The sequence below is a fragment of the Pistacia vera genome, unplaced genomic scaffold, assembly GCF_008641045.1.
Source record: "Pistacia vera cultivar Batoury unplaced genomic scaffold, PisVer_v2 Contig200, whole genome shotgun sequence".
In the NCBI taxonomy this organism is placed as follows: domain Eukaryota; kingdom Viridiplantae; phylum Streptophyta; class Magnoliopsida; order Sapindales; family Anacardiaceae; genus Pistacia; species Pistacia vera.
Genome location: NW_022196003.1, coordinates 13882 through 39238, shown reverse-complemented (window position 1 = coordinate 39238; position 25357 = coordinate 13882). Strand labels below are relative to the sequence as shown.

The 25357-nt window shown below is 36.2% G+C and overlaps 1 protein-coding gene and 1 non-coding gene across 2 annotated transcripts; one reads left to right on the top strand and one right to left on the bottom strand.

Moving 5' to 3' along the window:
- Window positions 1-227: 227 nt before the first annotated feature.
- Window positions 228-4078, top strand: LOC116128451 (secreted RxLR effector protein 161-like). The gene is made up of 4 exons (XM_031414175.1): window positions 228-614; window positions 2332-2405; window positions 3276-3366; window positions 3848-4078. The coding sequence occupies exons 1-4, from the start codon at window positions 228-230 to the stop codon at window positions 4076-4078; spliced, it is 783 nt and encodes a 260-aa protein (XP_031270035.1).
- Window positions 2179-2285, bottom strand: LOC116128670. The gene has a single exon (XR_004127797.1). It is a non-coding gene; the product is annotated as a small nucleolar RNA R71 (small nucleolar RNA).
- Window positions 4079-25357: the final 21279 nt, after the last annotated feature.

Below are 25357 nucleotides of genomic sequence, written 5' to 3'. Positions count from 1 at the left end.
CCAAGTGCTTCTCCATGAAGGACTTAGGGGAAGCAGCCTACATCATTCGAATAATGATCTATCATGATAGATCGCGTAGGTTGCTTGGCCTAAGTCAGAGTGCGTATATTGACAAGGTGCTGAAAAGATTCAGTATGGAAGAATCCAAGAAGAGATTTCTTCCGATGTCACATGGTGTTTATCTCTCTAAGGAATTGTGTCCTAAAACACAAGATGAGAGAGATATGATGAAGAGGATCCCATATGCATTAGCAATTGGATCCATTATGTATGCCATGCTATGTACTCGGATTGATGTCTCATGTGCTTTGAGCACTTGTAGTAGATATCAATCGGATCCAAGTAAGCGTTACTGGATGGCTGTCAAGAACATTCTTAAGTACCTGAAGAGGACTAAAGATACGTTCTTGGTTTATGGAGGGGAAGATGAGCTCACTGTAAGAGGATACAGTGATGCTAGTTTCCAAGCGGACAAAGATGATTATCGATCGCAATCAGGGTTTGTATTTTGTCTCAATGGTGGTACAGTGAGCTGGAAGAGCTCCAAGCAAAGCACTGTAGCAGACTCTACAATAGAGGCTGAGTATATAGCATTGTCAGATGCAGCCAAGGAGGTAGTTTATATTAAGAAGTTCATTACTGAACTTGGTGTGGTTCTTACAATTGTTGATCTTATAGACATCTATTGTGACAGCAATGGAGCAATTGCTTAAGCCAGGGAACCACGGCCTCATCAGAAGTCCAAACACATACTTAGATGATTCCATCTCATCAGAGAGATAGTTGAGAGGAAAGACCTGTAGATTAGTAAAGTGCATACTGACGACAATCTCGCAGATCCATTGACAAAGCCTCTGTCGCAGCAAAAGCATGAAAGGCACTTGAGATCATTTGGTATTAAATACATGAATGATTGGCTATAGTGCATGTGGGAGATTGTTAGAATAGATGCCCTAGAGCCAATCAATTATTGTAGAATTGACTCTTTGTAATAATGTTCATTAATCAATAATAAAAGGCATTTTATTCTATATCGCGTAAATCATTATTATTGCAATATGTATTGATATATGTCCTTAGAATGGTAGAACTATGACGAGGGTATCAAGTGTTTCAAATCTTGATAGTGAGAACCCTAAGATTTGGATTGAGATAACGTTGGTTAGATTAATAACATAAAGCATGACGATTACGGTGAAATTGGATACACTAGACCATTTCCCACTTGTTAATCTTTGATTACTCATTGTTTTTGTTACATTTGGTAACTTAGAGTTCAGTTTTGGTATATTTGGTAATTCTAGTGTTTTTATTGTGATTTTAGATTAATTTAGTTTGCTGGTCCATTTTATTATTTCTTTTAATTTCGTTTTCTTGGTTGATTTTGCACAATATTGAATTAATTAATAGCTCCCAATTCCCTGTGGGATCGATCCTTTCTTTGCACACTAGCTATAGTAGCAATTCGTGCACTTGCAAGGATTTAACTTTGTTTGTATTATCACCAACAAGTTTTGGGCGCCATTGTCAGCGAATTGTTTGAGTTATTTAATCTCTTTGATATTTGTGCTTTCTTTTTGTTAATTCGATTTTTATTTCATTTTTGTTGTTTTTGTTATTTTATTGTTATTTTGTGTATTTTTGTGTTTCGATTTTTCTTTGTTGTTTTAAGTTTTTTTTTTTTTTTTTTTTTTTTTTTTTTTTTTAAGTGCTTCCTTATTTTGACAAGGTGAATTTGATCGGTAGGAAGAGAAGAGAACCTAAAAATTTGGAAGAATCAAGTGCATCAAATTTAGAATCCAAATAAGAAATGGTGAACCCACCCGTCTGATGAAGGAGTATGCGCGTCTTACCATTGGAACGTCGCCCTCTTGTATTGTTTTGAGTGCTGCAACGAGGAATTATGAGTTGAAGAGTATCCATTTTCAAATGCTTCCTTCTTTCCGTGGGATGGCCACCGAAGATCCATTGAAATTTATTAAAGATTTTTACTCAACCGTGCAAACTTTTCCTTTGTAGGGTTTGACTGAAGATCAATTGAGGATGAGATGTTTTCCATATACATTGAAGGACGTAGCAAAGAGTTGGTTCATCTCATTGGCATCAGCTTCACTTATCGCTTGAGATGCGGTCTACAACAAGTTCGTAGGTCAGTTCTATTCTCATGCATAGACTACAAAACTAAGACGTAAAATTGCTACTTTCTCTCAACTTGATGGTGAGCCATTCCATGAAGCTTGGGAAAGATTTAAATTGATTTTAATTCAATGTCCACATCATAGATACCCTTTAGAATTGTTGAATGAGTTTTTCTATGATGGACTGACACAGGCTTGCCAAGCCATAGTTGACAATGCTGCACGTTGTGCCATGGGAGAAAAGACTACAGAGGAGACATATGAGTTGTATGCAATGCTTGATGCCAATTAACAACAGAATAGTATTAGAGGGAAAGCAAAGGGAATCTATGAAGTGGGTGCTAACACTGAGTTGGCGATACAAGTGTCCAAATTGACAAAGCAAGTCAATACCATATGCAATATGATGATAGGGCAAGGATAGAGTAGTTCCAATAAGATATGTGCTATTTGTCGTAATGTTGGCCATACTACTAATGTTTGTCCTTCAGGTGAGAGTTTTCTAGAGGCTATGGAGCAAGGGAACATGATGAACTCTTACAACCAAGGAGGCCACAATCTGTATTCGAACACATACAATCTTGGGTGGAGGAACCATCCAAAAATTTCATGGAGAAACAACCAGCTGCAAGGAAGTTCTGAACACATCATGCAACCAAATAAGCCATCATTGGAGGAGACATTGAACAGTTTCATTCAAGTTTCTCAACAGACAAATCAGAACTTCGAGAAGAGTTTCCAACAATAGGATGCATCCATAAGGAAGATGAAGGTCCAGATAGGACAAATTGCAGAGTCATTATGAGGCCATGTCCCTAGGAAGTTACCAAGCCAATCCAAGCAAGTGAAAGCGGTCACAGTTTTGAGGAGTGGTAAGGTAATTGACAAGAACTTAAATTCTGAAACTAATGAGCCTTTGTTTGATCATGCAGGTAAAGAAAAAGTTGAGGAAAAGCAACCAAGTGCACCTGTTTAGAGTGAAGAGATCGATCCTTCATATGTGCCACCGAAGCCATATGTTCCACATGTGCCTTTTCTGGTTCGCTTGATCAAAAGCAAATGGGATAAGTCATTTTCTGATATATATGACATTTTGTCTAAGGTTAAAGTGAACTTACCCTTGCTTGATATGATTAGGAACATGCCAGCTTATGCAAAATTCTTCAAGGAGTTGAACACTCACAAGCGTAAGTATGATCGGAACGAGAAAGTGATGATTTCAGAGACTGTGAGTGCGGTGCTCCAATAAAATTTACCACCCAAGCTGAAAGACTCAAGGAGCTTTGTTATCAACAACACTGTTGGTAATAAGAAAGAAGAAAGAGCAATGTTGGAATTGGGTGCAAGTATCAACCTCATGTCATATTCCATCTATCAGTAGCTGGGACTGGAAGAACTAAAACCTACAATAATGACCTTATAATTGGTTGATTGTTCAGTGAAATATCCAAGAGGTATTATTGAGGATATTTTAGTTCAAGTTGGAGCGGACTTCAAACTATAGCAGTGAGTTACCTATTTTGCGAGGACGTCCCTTCATGGCCACAATAAAGACCATCATCGATGTGCAAAATGGAAAGCTAAAAATGACAGTTCTTGATCAAACTGTTGAATTTTCAATTTTTAAATCTTTATCTTTACCTTCAGATACTAATGATTGTTTTACAGTTGATTCTTTAGATCCTATCATTTTGTCTAGTTTTCTATAGGAAGAGATCAAAGATAAATTAGAGTTGGCTTTGATAGCAAAAGATGATGAGTTGAGTGATGATGAGGCTAGGGAGTATAGAGTGGATTTGGATAATGAGATTAGGGACATGTTTGATGAGGAATTGAGGATGGTGATTGAACATGTTAATGTCAAGTTAGTTTCTTCCATGGAATCCCCACCTAAGCTTGAGTTAAAACTTTACCACCGACCCTTAAGTATGCTTACTTAGGAAAAGATCAAACCCTCCTCATGATTATAGCTTCCGCCCTAACCATAGAGGATGAAGAGAAATTGCTTAAGGTGTTGAGTGATCATAAAGCAACCATAGGTTGGACAATAGCAGACATCAAGGGAATTAGCCCTACTATGTGCATGCATAAAGTGTTGTTGGAAGAGGATTCCAAACCAGCTAAGGAAGCTCAAAAGAGGTTGAATCCGCATTTACAAGAGGAGGTGAGAGTTGAGGTGTTGAAATTACTTGATGTTGGGATCATTTATCCTATTTTAGATAGCAAATGGGTGAGTCCAGTTCATGTGGTACCAAAGAAGTCAGGCTGCTGCAACTAAAAAGGAACACTTTCCTCTTCCTTTTATTGATAAAATGTTAGAAAGATTGGTTGGTTATTCTTATTATTGTTTCCTTGATGGTTTTTCAGGTTACAATCAGATTCCTATGGCTCTGGAGGATCAAGAGAAGACGACATTCACATGTCCATTCGGAACCTTTGTGTATAGGAGGATGCCCTTCAGATTGTGCAATGCTCCAGCCGCATTTCAAAGGTGTATGATGTCCATCGTTTTTGATATGATTGAGAAATTTATTGAGCTGTTTATGGATGACTTTTCTGTTTTTGGATCATCATTTGATAATTACCTTGATAATTTAACTTTGGTTTTGAAAAGATGTGTTGAAACAAATTTGACATTGAGTTGGGAAAAAAGTCATTTCATGGTAAAACAGGGAATTGTTCTTGAGCATGTGGTATCTAGTATGGGTATTTAAGTAGACAAGGCTAAGGTTGATTTGACTGTTAAATTGCCGCCACCCACATCTGTGAAGGGTGTGCGGAGTTTTCTTGGTCATGCAGGTTTCTATATGCGATTTATAAAGGATTTTTCTAAGCTTAGTAGGCCTTTATGTAATCTCTTGGCTAAAGAAACATCTTTTGATATCAATGATGAATGCTTGAATGCTTTTAATATTCTAAAATATAAACTCACATCTACATTTATTCTTTTGTCACCTGATTGGTCCCTTCCATTTGAATTGATGTGTGGCATTTGATTATGCATTAGGGGCAGTTTTAGGATAAAGAGTAGGGAAATTGCATCATGTTATTCACTATGCGAGTAGAACTTAGAATGCATAGATTAATTACTCCACCACTAAAAAAGAATTCTTGGCTATTTTGTTTGCTTTAGAAAAATTCTGCTCTTATTTGATTGGTTCTAAAGTAATTGTGTTTTCTGATCGTGCTACATTGTGATATCTGTTGAGTAAAAAGGATACTAAATCTAGGTTGATTAGATGGATTTCATTGTTGCAAGAATTTGATTTGACTATCAGGGACAAGAAGGGAAGTGAGAATGTAGTGGCTGACCACTTGTTTAGACTTGTGGAGACAACAAGCCATGAAGAGCATAAGCAGGATGGGGAGTATCCCCTCATTGAGACATTCCCTAATGAGCAACTCTTTTCCATCCATGGGAAAAAGCCTTGGTATGCTGACATTGTTAATTATCTTGCATGTGGTATAATTAACTTTCATTTGACTTTTCAAGAAAAGAAGAAATTCTTATCCACGGTTAAGCATTACTTTTGGGATGATCCTTATTTGTTTAAAAGCTATCTAGATCAAATAATAAGGAGATGTGTTCCCAATTCAGAACAGTAGAGCATTCTAAGACATAGCCATGAATCACCTTGTGGAAGACATTTTGGTGGAAAGAAGATGACACTTAAGGTATTACAGTCTGGATTTTATTGGCTATCTTTATTTAAAGATGTTTTTACCTTTTGTGCAGGATGTGATCAATGCAAAAGGACGAGAAATATCAACAAGAGATATGAGATGCTGCTTTTGACATTCTTGGCAATTGAGTTGTTTGACGTATGAGGCATCGACTTCATGGGTCTATTTCCTACCTATTGTGGCTACACTTATATACTTGTGGCTGTTGACTATGTTTCAAAGTGGATTGACGCCATTGCCACGAAAACCAATGATGGTAAGGTTATACACAATTTTCTTAAGGATTTGATTTTTACTCGTTATGGCACCCCTAGAACTATTATTAGTGATGGGGGTAGTCACTTTTGTAACAAGTCCTTTGTAGCATTATTGAAAAAGTACAACATTACACATAAAGTGGCAACACCTTATCATCCTCAAACTTCAGGGCAAGTAGAGGTAAGCAACAAGCAGATTAAGGCCATTTTTGGAAATAACGGTTAACATGTCAAGAAAAGATTGGGCTTCGAAATTGAATGATGCTTTATGGGCATATTAGACGGCTTTCAAGACTCCACTTGAGATGAGTCCCTATAGGCTAGTCTTTGGGAAAGCATGCCATTTACCAATGGAGTTGGAGCATCGGGCATATTAAGCTATCAAGAGATTGAATGAACCTTGACATGGACAAAGCTAGAGAAGAACGAAAATTGCAACTAAATGAGCTGGAAGAGCTTAGAAATGAAGTGTATGAGAACGCGAAGATCTATGAGGAAAGAACTAAGATGTACCATGACAAAGCAATACAGTGGAAAGATTTCCATCCAGGTATGAAAGTGTTGCTTTATGACTCACGATTGCGTCTTTTTCCATGGAAATTGTGTCAAAATGGACAGGGCCATTTGAAGTTCATAAAGTGTTTCCCCATGGAGTAGTGGAGATAGAAAACTTGAAGACAGAAAGCTAATTCAAAGTTAATGAACACCAGCTGAAGGTCTACTTGGACAATTTTTCTCAAAACAAGGAAATGGTATACCTCAAAGAATTAGAGTGATGATCGAGTGTTCCATCTAGCTTAAGACGTTAAACAAACGCTTCTCAGGAGGCAACCTGAGTGTTCATTTTTGTCTTATTTATTGTTTTTCTTCTTATTTTTTTTTTCAGTTTACTGTTTTGATTGCATTAGGAGTTTGTTATTTTGTGTATTTTATTTTATGTGTTTGAATCTCCAAGAAATCTGACATCTAGTTTAATTTTTTTCCAAAAAATCCACTTCACACCACAGTGTAATTGATTCAAGCTGGGGCACATTTTCAGCATAAAATCTGATGACATCATAGACGCGCTTTTATGCCGCAGCTCAATTTTATGCGCCTCAGCACAAATTCGGCAACTTTGAAATTGAAAAACCGTAGTACATAAGGGCTTAAAATTTTCATGCTGCGGCGCGTTTTCATCGCTATTCATTTGAGTGACAAAAAACCGTATTATGCTAGGGCACATTAAAGTATGCCATGACGTAATTCGCAAATTATTTAAAGAATAGTAGTTCTCCATTTGCTCCGCAATGCACAAAACTCAATTTCTCTCAAAATCTTGGCGATTTTCATCACTCTTGCTAAAGTTATCACTTCAACACCCATAAACAAATCCTAAACACTTAATAGACATTGATTTTGCGAGTTGTGGATCAATTGAGTGCTAGATCAATTTGGGCATTTTTATTTTTAGGGAAAAAATTCTCCAATCAAAGGTATTTGATTGCTATTCGTGTGTGGGTAAGCATCCTGGATAACCCACTTGTGATTTTATTTGAATATTTTGTTTTAGATTGTTGAGTTGAGGTGATTGATTGATTTTGGGTGTTGATTGAGCAGGATTGTGATTGGATTTTGCATTGATTGTGCATTGCGTTGTGATTGGGAGTGTTGCTGAGTAGTTGCTGTGTAATTGGGAATTAGGTGAAAGTGTTTGCGGATTTTTATGCTATTTTAGGGAGTTTCAGTGTTCAAATTTTGGGATGGCATCACACAAGAGGGGTAGAGATGTGGGTAGTTCTAATAGAGGTGCTGGAGGTTTCTCACGGGACGCCCATGACCCTAGATTTGTGAGTGTTGCTACTGAGGAAAGGTATAAGGAAAATGCTATTAATGCTAGTGGATTCCTTGATGAGCGGGTCTTTGATTTTAAGAGTCCTTATGAGGGAGTTATTAATATTATTAGTGATCTGAGTTGGGAGGAATTTGCAGCCCAATCGGAAGCAGCTGTTGAGCCTCTCGTTATGGAATTTTATGCAAATGCCTTTGAGAACAGAAATGCAAGAATTAGGATTAGAAGGAAGGAGGTGAGATTTGATGTTGAGATGATTAGCTAGTTTTATGGGTTACTAAATATTTCTGAAGAGGACGATGCTTTCTCCAAATTCCTTAAGGACCTAGATTATGATGAGGTATTACAGTGTTTGAGAGACGGTCAAGGAGAGTGGATTCTTGGTCGGAACAACAAAAGAAAGGGTTTCTTTGCGACTTCACTCACAAGGTGTGGGAGTATTTTGTGTGTGCCAAGATCTATCATTCGGGGCACCTTAGCACAGTTGAGATGTAATACTTTCTCTCTAGCTAGTATACTCGAAAAATAACAGTAAAACTCACTAAATATATATAAGAAAATATACATATAGATAAGGATAAAATAATGGGCCCATAATTAATTTTTCTTTATATACAAATCTTTACATAATATAATAAAGTCACAAAATAGTATCTCGACAGTGTCACCAAACCCTTCTGCTTCTCGGCGTTCCATGCGACGGCGTCTTACCTACTAGTTGCAAAAACATTGAAAACAACGGGGTGAGCACTAATTGCTCAATAAGTAAACCCGCTATGCTACTCTTCTCTCTCCGTTGCTTAAATTATGAATTTCTTTCCTTACATCACACTTCTCTATTCTTCTCTGTTCTTTCTCTATTCTTTCTCGGTTTTTCCCCGTTCTTTCTCAATTTCTAATTTCTCACTATAATAGGCATGGTATTATGCATAGGTATGATGCAAATGCACAAATGCATAAAATGTGCATTTTCTTTTCCATTTTTCTTATTCTGTTTTTTGTATTTCTTTTTTTCTATTCTTTCTTTCTTTTCTTTTCTATTCTTTCTTTCTTTCTTTCTTTTCTATTCTTTCTTTCTTTTTATTCTTGTCTATTCTTTATTTCTTTCTATTCTTTCCTTGTTTCTTTTTACTCTTTAATATTCTTTAATGCTTTTTTATGCTCTCATGAGTATGTACGCATGTAGATGGGTTCATGCTTATAATTCTTTCTAAATTCACATGTTTAGATGCAATAATGCAATATAGAATGCAAACATGTCATTCTCTACCATCTACAAACTCATCTCAAAATAACACATAACCATACTCATACATGCATTTCTCTTTGGCATTTCATCAAACAACTTATGTGCACATCTAAGCTCTAAATTGGCTACACTTCTACTTCTTTTATAAGCCACCAAATTTGGAACAAAATCTGCCAAAATTAACACCAAACCTGTCCAAATTGCACCCTCCATAATTTCTACTCCAATTCTTCCATAATTCATCCAAACTCTCATCAAACATCAAATACACAAATACTACTTCTCATGGATAAGTTCTAACCATCATTCAACATCAAATCCATCAACGATTCTTCATATAGGTAATGACTTCTTTCTACTAGTATACTTTAGAATATATGCAATAAAAATATACATACTTAGCATATGAAAATAGTTGGGCCCAAATTTTTCTTTACTTATAAAATATAATTCTTTACATATACTAAAATAACAAGTACAAAAACTTAGCAACGGTGGACAACAATGCCAATCCTCTCTACTTGTTGACGTCCTTCCGATCGCTGCTCATCTATTTCTTGCAAAACATGGAAAAACAATGGGGTGAGCATAAAAAATGCTCAGTAAGTAAATCCCTTATCTTTTCTCCTTCTTTGGTTCTTTCCTTACTTAATTCTTTTCTTCTTTATTTCATTCTTAGTTCTTTCTCTTTTCTTTCTTCGTTTCTAATTCTTACTGTTCTTTCTTTCTTCCTAATTCTCGCTATTCTTTCCTTCTCTCTGTTCTTTCTTTCTATTCTTTCTATTCTTCCTTTTCCTTCTATTCTTTCTAACCATGGCGGAATACATGGTAATATGCATGAATGAAATGCATGTGCAATAATGCATAAAAATGCATTTTCTTTCTTCTTTCTATTTCTTTTCCTATTTTCTTTTCTTTCTATTATTTTCTTTCTTTCTTGTCTTGCTTGCCCAAGTTCTCTTTTCTTTCTTGTTTTTCTTTTCTCTGCTTGTTCAAGCCTTCTCATTCTTTCTTATTCTTATTCTTTCTTTTCTTATTCTTATTCTTTCTTTTCTTATTGTTTTTCTTGCTTATTCTTTCTTTTCTTATTCTTATTCTTTGTCGATCAGTCTCGGCTGATGCATGGATTTGGAACCTTGGCCGTGTGAGTGAGTACAGTCCTCATCTACATGCACTCTTGCAGACCGTACAGATTCTCTTTCTTCTTAGGCCACTCACTTAAGGTGGTGTGCATGTAGGAATTCTTCTTGGTACAACCCTCATCCACATACACTCTTACGGGTCGTACAATTCTTCTTCTTCTTATGCCACTCAATTAAGGTGGCGTATATGTGGGAATTTCTTCTTAACACTCATGGTTCCCTATCACACCAACCTATTCTTTTCTCTTCTTTACCACTTTTTCTTTCTTTAATTCTTTAATGCTTATTCTTTCTCTCTTTACTCATAAAGTGTTTTATTCTAAAAATTTTTCATTCTTTCTTAAATTATTACACATATACAAATGTATGCATATGGATGGCTCATGCTTAAAATTCTTACTTAAATGCACTTATGAAATGCAAATATGCAATGTTGCATAAAATTAAGGTTTCTACTCATACTCATGCTTCTCTTAGGCATTTCATCAAATAATAAATGTGCATCTACAAACCCTAATTTAATTATCATTCTATTTGTTTCTTAAGCCATGCAAATTGAGAGAAAAACTCTCTTGTATCATCATCATACCTACACGGCAAAAACACTCCCAAAAGTTTTCTCCAATTCTTCCAATTTCAACCCATCATCATATCATGACATACACTTCTCATACTCAAATATATCCAACAACAAGCATAAATAATCATCAATCTCATCTCAATTTCTCAATAATCTTAACATATGCATGCTTAAAAGAAATCTCTACTCACTTGATTTCTTAAACTTTAATTTAAGTTGGATTTTGAGTGGAATTCACTTACCTTATACTTGAGTAGTCTCTACTAAGCTCTCTACTCTTGTTGGATTCAAACCTTCTCTTAACCCTAAGCATAAACTTCATAAGAACTCAACTTTTACACAAATAAATCATAGATAAAGAGCAAGAATTCTTACCTCTTGTTGCCTAGGATCAAAACCCTATTAAAATCCACTCAAAAGCCCTCAAATCCTTGGAGAATTGAGTGAAAAATTGAGAGAAAATGGAGAAGGAGAGTGGCAGTGGAATGAGAGAAATAAGGGTTTCAAACCCTTAACATTTTATTTTATAAACACACTTTCCCATTTTGCCCTTACTCTTTCTTGGAAATTCCATCTTTGTCCCTTAGTCAATTACCATAATGCCCTCATTTTTATTGTATTCTCTATGAAATTCTATCTCTTTTCACTCCACACAATTTCAACTAATTTTGAGTGAAAAAACTATTTTACCTTTAATGCAAGTTTAAGGCAATTTCTTTATATTCTCTTAAAATAATTTTAACAAAAATCAACTAAGGGCTATAAAACATAATTTAAATTACATATCTTCGTGTGGGCGTTACAATATAAAGCACATATGAGCATAGAAGAAATTCTCTACACCATATTGCTTTAATCATAAATAAGGTAGGATTTACTTACCTTAGATGTGAGCAATCCAAAACTTTATTAATCTTCTTTGATCCAGCTCTCTTTCTCTTAAATCCTGAGGATGCTTGGGATTGAAATTCCACTAAAAATAACTCAAAATCTACGAATTTCCCTTGAAAAAGAATTGAAAAAATTGAGAGAGCTTGGGGATGAAGGTGGCGTGAAAATGGAGGAAGAATGGCTAGGGTTTCATTCTTCAACTCTTGATATAACATAATATTATTTATAGTTTCCCATTTAACCCTTGCACTTTCTATGAAATTCAATCTATGTCCCTTAGTCAGTTACCATAATGCCCTCATTTTTATTGCATTCTCCATGTTATTCTACCTCTTTTCACTCCCCACTTTTTCAACTAATTATGAGTGAAAAGACCATTTTACCCTTAATAGAATTTTAGGGAATTTTCTTCACACTTGTTCAAGATAAGTTTAACAAAATTCAACTAAGGGTATAAGGGCATAAGTAAAGCTATGTACCTCGATGTGGGCGTTACAATTCTCTACCCCTTACAAGAATTTCATCCCCAAAATTCAAATGAACAACTTAGGATGGCGGTTCCGCATATCTTGCTCTACCTCCCATGTTGTTTCTTCTACCTTATGATTCCTCTATAGGACTTTTACGAGTGGAATACTTTTGTTTCGAAGCTCTTTAATCTTTCTGAGATCAGTACTGGTTGCTGCTCATAAACGAGATTCTCTTCTAAATCCACTTCTTCTACTTTTAGTAAATGGGAGGGATAACTGACATATTTGCAGAGCATCGAAACATGGAATACATTGTACACCCTATCCATAATAGGTTGTAGTGCCAACTTATAAGCTACCTTTCCAACTCATTGCAACATTACAAAAGGGCCAATGTATCTACGTGCTAACTTTCCTTTACCACCAAAACGTATTACCCGCTTATAGGGGGAAACTTTAATAAACACTTTATCACCCACTGCAAATTCCACTTCTTTTCTCTTTAAATCTGCATAGCTCTTTTGTCTATCTTGAGCTTGCTTCATTCTACGTCAGATCAACTGGATATCTTCAATCATTTTCTGGGTTATCTCCAGCCCAAGAGCTGTATGTAACTCATCTTTCTCTCCTACCTCATCCCAATGTAAAGGAGATCTACATCGTCTACCATACAAGCTTCATAAGGAGCCATCTTAATTGTAGATTGATAACTGTTATTATAGGCAAACTCCACCAACGGTAACATCTCATGCCAAGTCATACTATAGTCCATACAACATGCCTTTAACATATCCTCAAGTATCTGATTTGTTCTCTCTGTCTGGCCATCTGTCTGAGGATTGTATGTTGTACTAAATGCTAATCTGGTACCCAAGTTTCTCTGTAGACTGGTCCAAAAAGCTGAAATAAATCTGGAATCTCTATCTGATACTATGGTCTTGGGCACACCATAGAGTCTGACTGTCTCCCTGACATAGATCTGGGCCAACTGATCTGAGGTAGTGCTATCATTTACTGGAAGAAAATAGGCTGATTTCGTTAATCTGTCTACTATCACCCATATCGCATTATACCCCTTTTGAACTCTTGGAAGGCCTGTGATAAAATCCATAGATATACTTTCCCATTTCTATTCGGGAATGCTGAGTGGCTGAAACAAACCTGATGGTCTTTGGTGTTCTGCTTTCACCTGTTGACAAATTAAACACTTAGTCACATAATCTCCAATATCTCTCTTCATACCTGGCCACCAATAACTTTTCTTTAAATCTTGATACATCTTAGTTCCTCCAGGATGAACAATGTATGGTGTATCATGAGCCTCCGTAAGTATCTTTCTCTTCAACTCAGCATCTTGGGGAATGCATATACGATTTCAGAAATGAAGGAAACCATCTAATAAGTGGAATTCTGATATCTTGCCGTCAATCACTTGTTGACTTATTTTCTGACACCACTCATCAACAACTTGTTTTTCTTTAATTTCTTATATTAGAGTAGATGCCCTAGAGCCAATAAATTATTGTAGAATTGACTCTTTGTAATAATGTATGAGCACATATGGTGGCCATTCCAAAAACATCCATAGCCCTAGTATTATTCTGAAGTAAGGGCATAGATAATATAGTAAGGCTATCATAGTGTTGAACAACCCTGTCGAAAGGTAGTAACTGATCTCACTTGTCAAGGTTGTTTGGTGACAACTTGGTGCAACACATGGGTGCTTGTTGTAGGCAAATTCACTGGATTGACCCACCAGAAGATTCCATGTGGATGGTAACCCCAGTGTCTATGGAACAAATCCTTTAACAAATGCTGGTGCATGTGATCCTTAGACTTGAGATCATCGGAGTGCCTTGTGCACTAATTGGTGTAGTTTGACACTAACATCTTCCAGCAAAGTAGGCTGAATGTCTAACCTAGTAAGCCTTCCCGGTATCACCTCTATTTGGTCCTTAATCAACTCGCCCAATAACTCTTTCTGTCTTGTGAGTTTAGACAAGTAGGCTTTTCTACTCAAGGCATCAGCTACTACATTGGCTTTTCTAGGTTGATACGTAATTTCACAATCATAGTCCTTTACCAGCTATAACCATCTCCTCTGCCTCATATTCAGCTCTCTTTGGGTGAAGAAGTACTTCAAATTCTTATGATCCGTATAAATGTTACTCTTTGCTCCATACAAATAATGCCTTCATAAGTTCAATGCAAAAACCACAACAGCCAACTCTAGATCATGCGTAGGGTATCTCATCTCATACTCTTTTAACCGACGAGAAGTAGAGGCTATTACTCTACCCAACTGCATCAATACTGCACCAAGTCCCTGAAATGAGGCATCTGTATAAATATCATAATCTACACCTTCCTGTGGTAACACAAGAATAGGAGCTGTGGCCAATTTTCTTTTTAGCTCTTGAAAACTTTCTTCACAGGCATTCGACCATATGAAAGGTGTTCTCTGTTTAGTAAGAGCTGTTAGCGGCTTAGCCAACTAAACAAACCTGGCTACTATATCTTTAAGACACTCCCTAGAATGATTTCTTCCACACTTCTGACACTGGGGAACTTCAACAGTTCTCAGCCTCTTATTCTACCAATCCCTTCTGTTCTTCTTGGGTTGAAATCTTTTCTTATTTCTCACCGCTCTATTAGTGGGGGCATCAACTCTATCTCTCTGTGAAGCAGGAGGTGGAACACTAGGGGCTACTGTTGATGGAGTTGTTAGGGTTAGCTTATTCACAAATATTTCTGCACGTAAGGCTCGTTCCAAAGCTTCACTGTATGTCTGAGGAGGTTAGGCATCGACCATTATATCTCGGGCTATTTCTGGTTTCAGCCTATGCACGAACTTATCCCTTCTCAATTCTAATGTACTCACTACACCTGGCCCAAACATTGCCAGGGAATTGTATTGCACTAAATATTTTTTCATTAAGCCTATCCCCTGTTGCAAACTGATAAACTCCTGAATCTTTTCATGGACTCGATCAACTGTTCTATATTTTGCCTCAAACAATCTTTTGAAATCTCCCCAAGTCATCGAGGCTATATCATGAGTGTCCTCCATCAATTCCCACCATATACAGGCATCAACCCTAAATAGGAAACTGGCATACTGAATCTTCTCCTGATTTGTCATAGGTAATAGTGTCGTCGTCCGCTCCACTGATCTAAACCACTCATCTGCCACTATTGGGTCCGCAGTACCCCTAAATTCTTACGGTTGATGTTGATAGACAACCCATATATCAGCTTAATACGATTCTGTACTACTGGGGGTACCAGCCTCTCTCTCTCTCTCCTCTTTGGGGGTCGGTACAATAACTAGAGTCTCAACTCTCTCCGGTACAGAGCCTCCCCGATTCTTTGCCAAGACTTACTGTATAATATTACGAATCCTCGCTTCATCGAGGATAGGGGGAGTAGATTCTGAAGGGTTGGATGGTTCACCTGTACTCATTTCCTTCCTACTGCTTGCTAGGGTTCTATGTCTCATCTACATAACACCAACACTTTTAGTCAACTCAATTAACTCATCTACTACAAGTAAGGCAAGAAATAACTTACAACAGTTGGCTACGGAATGTCAATGCAGTAGGAGAGGCACACTGTCAAATCCCAAAACCTTTGCTCTGATACCAAAAAATGTAATACTTTCTCTCTAGCTAGTATACTCAGAAAATAACAATAAAACTCACTAAATATATATAAGAAAATATACATATAGATAAGGATAAAATAATGAGCCCATAATTAATTTTTCTTTATATACAAATCTTTACATAATATAATAAAGTCACAAAATAGTATCTCGACAGTGTCACCAAACCCTTCCGCTTCTTGACGTTCCATGCGACCGCATCTCACCTACCACCTGTAAAAACATTGAAAACAATGGGGTGAGCACTAATTGCTCAGTAAGTAAACCCGCTATGCTACTCTTCTCTCTCCGTTGCTTAAATTCCGAATTTCTTTCTTACATCACACTTCTCTATTCTTCTCTGTTCTTTCTCTATTCTTTCTCTATTCTTTCTCTGTTTTTCCCTGTTCTTTCTCAATTTCTAATTTCTCACTACTCATGATAATAGGCATGGTATTATGCATAGGTATGATGCACAAATGCATAGAATGTGCAATTTCTTTTCTATTTTTTTTTCTATTCTTTCTTTCTTTCTTTCTTTCTTTTTACTCTTTAATATTCTTTAATGCTTTTTCATGCTCTCATGAGTATGTATGCATGTAGATGGGTTCATGCTTATAATTCTTTCTAAATTCATATGTTTAGATGCAATAATGCAATATGGAATGCAAACATGTCATTCTCTACTATCTACAAACTCATCTCAAAATAACACATAACCATACTCATACATGCACTTCTCTTTGACATTTCATCAAACAACTTATGTGCATAGCTAAGCTCTAAATTGGCTACACTTCTACTTCTTTTCTAAGCCACCAAAATTTCGAACAAAATCTGCCAAGATTAACGCCAAACCTGTCCAAATTACACCCTCCATAATTTCTACTCCAATTCTTCCATAATTCATCCAAACTTTCATCAAACATCAAATACACAAATACTACTTCTCATGGATAAGTTCTAACCATCATTCAACATCAAATCCATCAACAATTCTTCATATAAAACACATAAAAGCATAAAAGAAATTCTCTACACCATATTGCTTAATCATAACTAGGGTAGGATTTACTTACCTTAGATGTGAGCAATCCAACACTTTAATAATCTTCTTTGATCAAACTCTCTCTCCCTTAAATCGTGAGGATGCTTGGGATTGAAATTCCCTTAAAAATAACCCAAAATCTATGAATTTCCCTTGAAAAAGAATTGAAGAAATTGAGAGAGTTTGGGGATGAAGGTGGCGTGAAAATGGAGGAAGAATGGCTAGGGTTTTATTCTTCAACTCTTGATATAACATAATATTATTTATAGTTTCCCATTTTACCCTTGCAGTTTCTATGAAATTCCATCTATGTCCCTTAGTCAATTACCATAATGCCCTCATTTTCATTGCATTCTCCATGTTATTCTACCTCTTTTCACACCCCACTTTTTCAACTAATTATGAGTGAAAAGACCATTTTACCCCTAATGGAATTTTAGGGAATTTTCTTCACACTTTTTCAAGATAACTTTAACAAAATTCAACTAAGGGTATAAAGGCATAAGTAAAGCTACGTACCTCCATGTGGGCGTTACATGACACTGAGAGATCTCTCATGAAGTATGCCATAGCCTAGTGGATGCGAACTAACATGGGGCAGACTATCCATTTTTGGATTTTGCATGCGGTCAGATATTCTAAATCTTCTCTGTTTCCTAGCCTTATCACTGCCTTATGTGAATCTACGGGAGTTGTATATGGGAATGATGAAGTGAAGAGACCACCAATTCCACCGAGGTACATTCAGAAGATTACCAGTAGAGGTAAGGGAGGTGTAGCCCAAGCTTAGCCATGCAAACATCTTCCACCCAGCTTGTGCATTGTCAGATAGCCAATTTGAGAGCAGAGATGAGAGAGTGGCAGTCATGTGACACATGTTAGTTGACATATCAGGCTGAGTGCTTGTAGACGATATAGTGAATCTAGAAGTTTCTACTATCTCAGTCAGGAGTGGATCAGAGGCAGTCTGTGTTTCCTGTCTACCCCAGGGATTATCACCCGAGGGCACCTGTTGGTTGTGGTGTAGGAGGTGATGGGGGTGATGTTGATATGGGTGGAGATGATATGGATGATGGTGATGGTGGTGACCAACAGTGACAGAATGGGTGGATTTGCCTGATGGATTTCCTGCTTTTCATTTTCTTTTTGTACTTTTGTTTTAGTTTTATGTGTGTTTTTGTTTTTTTTTTCATTCATTATAGTTTTCAGTTGTACAAACTTCAGTTATTTTGTTGTTGATTTGATGTCTTTTCATTTTGTTTTTATTTTTTTTTCCATAAACGTTATGCGAATTAACTGGCAACATGGATTCTATCCAAGACAGCATGTGTCCTTTTCTTTTGTGTTGGTGGATTTTATGTTGATTACAGGATACACATTCAATGGAGTTACTTCTAGACTTTATGATCTGTTATTCAATGGGGTAACTCATTTTTTTCCCTTTACCTCTACGTTGTTTTGTTGGCTACATTGGGGACAATGTAGGATTTTTTTTAGGGGTGGGAAAGTATGAAATTCTTGCATGCATGTAAATTTTTAGTTTGTGGGAATTTTTGTTCTTGGATTATGTCAAATGTCCATGATATAGCATGATTGCAATGACATGTAGTGTCTAGAAGAGGTGATTTTTACACCAATTTGAGAAGTATTCTAGATGTTGATTTTGCTTGAGTTTGAAACTCTCGGGTGTGTGGTTTGTTTGGTTTGTTGGTACAAGCATTTAGAGGTGTTTTGTGTGTAAACTTCCTATGATTTTGTAAGATCCCTAAAACTCTAGAACCTATTTGATGATCACTTGAGGCAAAATCATAGACAATGCATGATTTAAGAAATGATTTAGGCCATTTTTTGGACCGTTTGTGCTTTTCAAGCCAACCCTTTATGCTATTACCCTTAGTCACCCTATTGAGCCGTTATTGTACATATTTAGCCTTAATTTTCTTTCTATCAATCCGCAATAACCTACCTGTTTTAACCCTTAAACACGTTTCCTACCTATGACATTCTTTTAAGAAGATTTAATCTGAATTTATGAAAATGAAAATGTGTGTGGATTTGAGATTGTGAAATTATGTGAGGGTATTCAAAAGGACCGGTTGGGGTTTGTTGTATGGAAAAAGGGGAATTCGGTGATACCCATGCTTCTTCTAGTGTTAAAAAAAAAAAAAAATTCAATTCAATTCAATAATGTAATGACTTCTTTCTACTAATATGCTCATAAAATATACGTAATAAAAATACATGTATAATTAATAGAAAGTAGTTGGGCCCAAATTTTTCTTTACTTCATATATACATTCTTTACATAGTACAAAAAGAACATGTACAAAAACTATCATAATGGTGGACAGTGTTGCTAGTTCTCTTCGCTTGCCGATGTCCATCCGACCACATCCTCACCTATTTCTTGCAAAAACATAGAAAACAACGGGGTGAGCACAAAAATGCTCAGTAAATAAATCCTCTACTCCGTTATCCCCGTGGATCACTCTTTAATTCTTTCCTTACTCTATTCTTTTTCTTTCTCTCTTGTTCTTTCTATTTTCTTCTTTGTTTCTATTGCTCACGGTACTCCTCTACTAATTCTCTCTCTAATCTTTCTTTCTTTCTATTTCTTTATTTCTTTCTTATTCTTACAAATCATGGTAGAAGTCATGATAACAATTCATGAATGAAATGCACATGCAGTAATGCATAGGAATGCATTCTCTTTCTTCTCTTCTGTTTTCTATTTTTATGCATTTCTTTTCTTTCTATTCTCTTCTTTCTTTTCTTTCTCATGCTTTCTCATTCTTTCTCATTCTTTTTCATTCTTATTCTTTCTTATTCTTTCTTAATCTATGTTGATCGGACTTGGTTGATGCATGGATTCGGAACCCTTGGCCATATGAGTGTATTCTCTCCCTTGAGTATAGCCCTCATTCGTGTAATGACTGCCTTATACTAGGGTATTCATAGAAATATATCAAGTAGAATACATGAATATTAGCAAAAGTAAATGGGCCCAAAAAATTTCTTTTATTATATATAAACATTCTTTATACAAAATAAACTATCATTTACAAAATGATATTAAAACAGGAGACAGTGTAGCTATTGCTCCTCGCTTGTCGATGCCCGTCCAACCATGTTCTTACCTAGATCCTGCAACACAAAGAAAACAATAGGGTGAGCACAAAATAATGCTCAGTAAGTAAATCCTCTACTCGACTGTCCCCATAACTTCTTTCTCTTAATTCTTTCCTTACACTTTTTCTCATCTCATTTATTTTCTCTTTCACACAGCTCTCTTACTTAGCTTCTGCTATATGTCACGACCTCATCTTACCAGAGGCACGACCGGGTGGAGTTCACATAGCACCAACCCACTCTTCGTGACTTTTGGGTGGAGATCACAAAGCACCAACCCACTCTTCGTGACTTTCGGGTGGAGATCACAAAGCACCAACCCGTTTTTCATATTTTCTCATTCTCTCTACTCTTAGAAGAGTTCATACACATAGTTCTCTACTATTCCTCAAGCCACTTCTCAATGCACAATTAATCTTCTCCACTAATGCACTCATGAAATGCCAACATGCAATGTTGCAAGAATTAAGGTTTACTACTCATGATTCTCTTAGGCATTTCATCAAACAACTAATGTGCATATATAAACTCTACTTTATCTATGGTTCTATCCCTCTCTTGAACCATCCAAAATGGGAGGAAACTCCCTCACATAACCATGATTATTGTCATAAAAGAGCACTCCCAAAGAAATTACTCAGTCTCCTCCAACTTCATTTCAAACTACATCCTCTCATCACATATTCATCACATATTACACTTCTCATCAATGAAGTGTATTCAACAACCATACAAAAAATACTCATCTCAACCCAATTTCTCAATAGCATAACATAACATACACATGCATATATAATTCTCTACTAAATCTCTACTCAAAAGATTTCTTAAATTTCAACTTGGGTTGGATTTACTTACCTTGTAATGGAGAGATCACACTTGCACTTTCCTTTCCTTTAAATGCTTGTCCCTTCTCTACAACTTTACACAATCAAACCATAAGCCTTCAATGTACAAATATATGTAAAACTTCACATCTAAGCAAGAATCCTTACCTTAGGATGCCCTAGATTGATTTGCTACCAAGATTCAACTAAAAACCCTCAAAGATCCTTGAAATATGGAAGGAAGAATTGAGAGGAAATGGTGAAAGATAATGGCGGTGGAAGAAGAATGAATGAAGGGTTTACTAAGCTTCAACCCTTTTAGCTCAAAATATATTCATTCATTCCCATAGTGCCCTTGCTCTTCCTTGGAAATTCCATCCTTGTCCTTTAAATCATTACAATCACACCCCCACTCTAACATATTCTCCATCAAATTTCCTTACAATTCACTCCCCACTTTTCCTACTAACTAGGGGTAAAAAGGTCATTTTGCCCCTATGGAAGAATTCTCTAGAAACCTTAATACACATTTTATTTGGCTCTTCACCGCGGCGAAGACTCTTTCTTCGCCCCGGCAAAAAATTACAGAATCTACCTCTTTGGTTGCAAAACCTCGTCGCCGCGGCGAAGTCTGTAACACCAAGATTTCGCCAAGTCTTTACAATTTCAGGGCAACCACTCAACCAAACCCATACATCCATTCAACCAAGGGTCAACCACACAATATGAACAATTTACCAACTCAAATAACAGCAAACCAATAAACATTAGCTACGTACCTCAAGTGGGGCATTACAATCCGCATGCATTCTCATGGGCTATACCAATTCTTCTTCTCATTCTTAGGCCGCTCACTGAAGGAGGCGTACATGCGGGGATATTCTGTTCATCACTCACGGGTTCCCCATCGCACAACTTAATCTTTTCTCTTCTTTAGCACTTTTCTTTCTTTTATTCTCTAGTGCTTATTCTTTCTTTCTCTTTACTGTTAGAGTGCTTTACTCTCACAATTTATGATTATTTCTTAAGTTATTACACATATATAAATATATGCATATGGATGGCTCATGCTTAGAATTCTTTCTTAAATGCACTCATGAAATGCAAATATGCAATCTTGCATAAATTAAGGTTCTCTACTCATACTCTTGCTTCTCTTAGGCATTTCATCAAACAATAAGCATGCATACACAAACTCTACTTTAACTATAACTGTACTTCTTTCTTAAACCATCCAAAATTGGAGTAAAACTCCCTTGAATAATCACAAATCCTACCAAGGAAACACACTCCAAATACTCTTCTCAAACTCTTTCTAAATCAATCCAAAATTCTATTGAATTCTATCAACACAACGAACCCTTTTCATGGTGGAAAAACCAACCATGAACCATCAACACACTCAATAACAATTCCATCTACTCATCTCAAGTATAAAGAATTCATGCAAGATTCATATAAACAATCTCTACACATCATTCAATCACTCAAAACTTAGCTTAGGTTGGATTTACTTACCTTATGCTTGAATAGTTTCCACTAAAGCTCTCTACTCTTGTTGGGCTCAAGCTTCCTCTTAACCCTTTTGTTGCTTAGGATTAACTCCTTATCAAATTCTAACCAAAAACCCTCAAAATCCTTAGAAGATTGAGTGAAACGTTGAGAGAAAACGAAGGATGGAAGTGGCGGTGGAAGAAGAGAAATGAGGGGGTTTATAAGACTAAACCCTTAATATCTCATATTATAAGCACTCTTTCCCATTTACCCTTACACTTTCTTGGAAATTCCAACTTTGCCCTTTAAGTCTTTGCAATCACAACCCCAACTCTAATGTATTCTCCATGAAATTTTCTTACATTTCACTCCCCACTTTTCCTGCTAATTAGGGCTAGAATGGTCACTTTGCCCCTATGGAAAAATCTCTAGAGCCTTCATGAAGAATTTTAACCGACTCTTCGCCACGGCGAAGACTGTTTCTTCACCCCGACGAAAAATTACAGAACCTACGTCACCGCGGTGAAGATTATTCTTCGCCCTAGCGAAGTCTATAACTCCAAATTTTCGCCAAGTCTTCACCAAATTCAGGGCAACCACTCAACCAAACCAACATATCACTTCAATTAAGGGCCAATCAAACAATATTAACAACATACAAGCTTAACTAAGGGTAAACAATCAACATTAAGGGAAAAATGAACAAACACGAGCTTCGTACCTCAAATGGGCGTTACAAATAATCAATAAGGAAGTATGCAAAGGGTACAAAATTAATTGTGATTGGGGAGACTAAAGCATCATTTGTAAAAAAAAAAAAGAAAAAGAAGAATTAAGGGTTTAGGGTGTGAGAGAATAAGTGTTGAGTGACCATGCTTTTGTATTGAAAGATTATTCCTCTTAACTGCTTGAATCCTTTACGTTCTTTCTTAATCCATACCTTAACCTAATTATACAAGCTTAATGAAGCCCTAATGATCTGAAGTTGTGCGCTGTTCTACATTAGTGGAGAGTGATTTGAAAATTAGGCCTATGGAGTTTGTGTTTTTAATGTTTTCTTATTTATGGGATAAATTTTTTTTTTTTTTTTTTTTTGGCAATTGCATGGGAAACCATCTCTAGGGCTGAGATTAACGGTTTGTGGAATGATTGTGCTGGAGAGTGAGAATGACGGTGAAATTGATGTTTGGGATGTTCTTGGATGTGGGTAATTATTACTTATTCTTTTTGCTATTTGTGTATACAATGTATGAGACTTATTTTGCTTAATCCATAAATTCTTTGCTTTGTATATATACGTGTGTTAGGATTTGTAGGATGTTTATGGGTGACATCGCTGAAAACCCTTAAGAGACTATAACTTGTCCACTAGGGGAACCTAGGGGTTTAAAGGCTTATTGTATATGCTAAATGCAATCATATTAGCCTACAGAAGTGGTTTAGTTACTAATCGCTTTCATTGCTAGGGACTAGCAATAAGCTGGGTGGGGGTTGTGTTGAGTGGAGAAAATACGGATTTATTTAGTGATTTGAGGGTGAAATTGTAACGAATTTAAGGTTTAGTGCATATTTTTTATGAGATTCCTTGCATATTTCGTTATCTTCCAAGATCACGGGTTTTGTTGTGTTTTTAGGTATTCAGGTGTAAAAAGATGGATTATTCGTGCTTGTGATGGTGTTCAGACATCCTAGACTTGTTGAGTATGGATAAATCAAGGCAAGTGGAAAAAGAGTGAAATTTCGACATCACACCACAACACACTTTTTATGAGCCGCGGCGTGAAAATGGTGCAACTCAAATTGCGCCCCAGCGAAGAATCATGGTGTCGTAGCACAATGTCTGCGAAATCCAAATTACATTACGACTCAATTAAATTGTGCTACAGTGTGATAGGGTTTTTGATGAAGAAAATATCACTTGGAAGCGCGCCACGACTCAATTAACCATGTCGTAGTATAGAACGTTAAATTTGCAATATATTTGCATTTTCAACCCTATTTTTGTTGGCAAATATTTACTAAAGTGCCATCACGTGTAATTACAATAAAAAGGCAACTTTATTCATATTTGTAGCAGCTTTTACATACATTAACATTTTGGGAAACTTTGAGAATATATTTTAGGCTAGAATGGTTGATTAACCTTGTGGATTTGTCATACACGTGTTCATGGGTATGATCAAGGTTTGTTTCTTTGTTATTATGAGTAACTAATTTCTCTTCTAGTGTATCCAATGTAATCTAATTTTATTACTTTATGTTTTTAGTCTAATTGATTGTCTGATTGATCCAATATATCTTAGTTTCATTCATTTATGCTTGTTGAATTGATTGATCATTATTATTGTCTGATCAGCTGTAATTTTTGATTAATTGATTGTATGATTTTGGGGTTTGATTATACGCCACTAGCTAATCTCAAAATTGATCTTGTGGGTGATTGATTTATGCTTGTACAACACCCTTGACAGGTGTAAATTGGTTTGTGAATGTTTGGGTGCTCTTGTGTTTAATGGGTTTTTATAGTAGGACTAGACTATACGGCACTAGCTAGTTTGACTGATGAAAATGCTAGGTTAAATCCAAATGCCCATGGTAATACCTCATTTTGGTGAGTATCAACCCTAAGATTTGGATTGAGATAACGCTGGTTAGATTAATAACATAAAGTATGACGATTACGGTGAAATTGGATACACTAGACCATTTCCCACTTGTTAATCTTTGATTAGTCATCGTTTTTGTTACATTTGGTAATTTAGAGTTCGGTTTTGTTATATTTGGTAATTCTAGTGTTTTTATTGTGATTTTAGATTAATTTAGTTTGCTGGTCCATTTTATTATTTCTTTTAATTTCATTCTCTTGGTTGATTTTGCACAATATTGAATTAATTAATAGCTTCCAATTCCTTATGTGATCGACCCTTACTTCTCACACTAGCTACAATTGTGATTCGTGCACTTGCAAGGATTT

Bases quoted from the DNA above. Each gene is read 5' to 3' on its own strand.
- LOC116128451 (XM_031414175.1), top strand. From the start codon at position 228: ATGAAGAGGATCCCATATGCATTAGCAATTGGATCCATTATGTATGCC. The intron at 2,406-3,275 runs GTATGCAATGCT...TGATATGATTAG, and splicing joins ACAGAGGAGACATATGAGTT to GAACATGCCAGCTTATGCAA. The intron at 3,367-3,847 runs GTGAGTGCGGTG...AGTTTTCTATAG, and splicing joins AAGTGATGATTTCAGAGACT to GAAGAGATCAAAGATAAATT.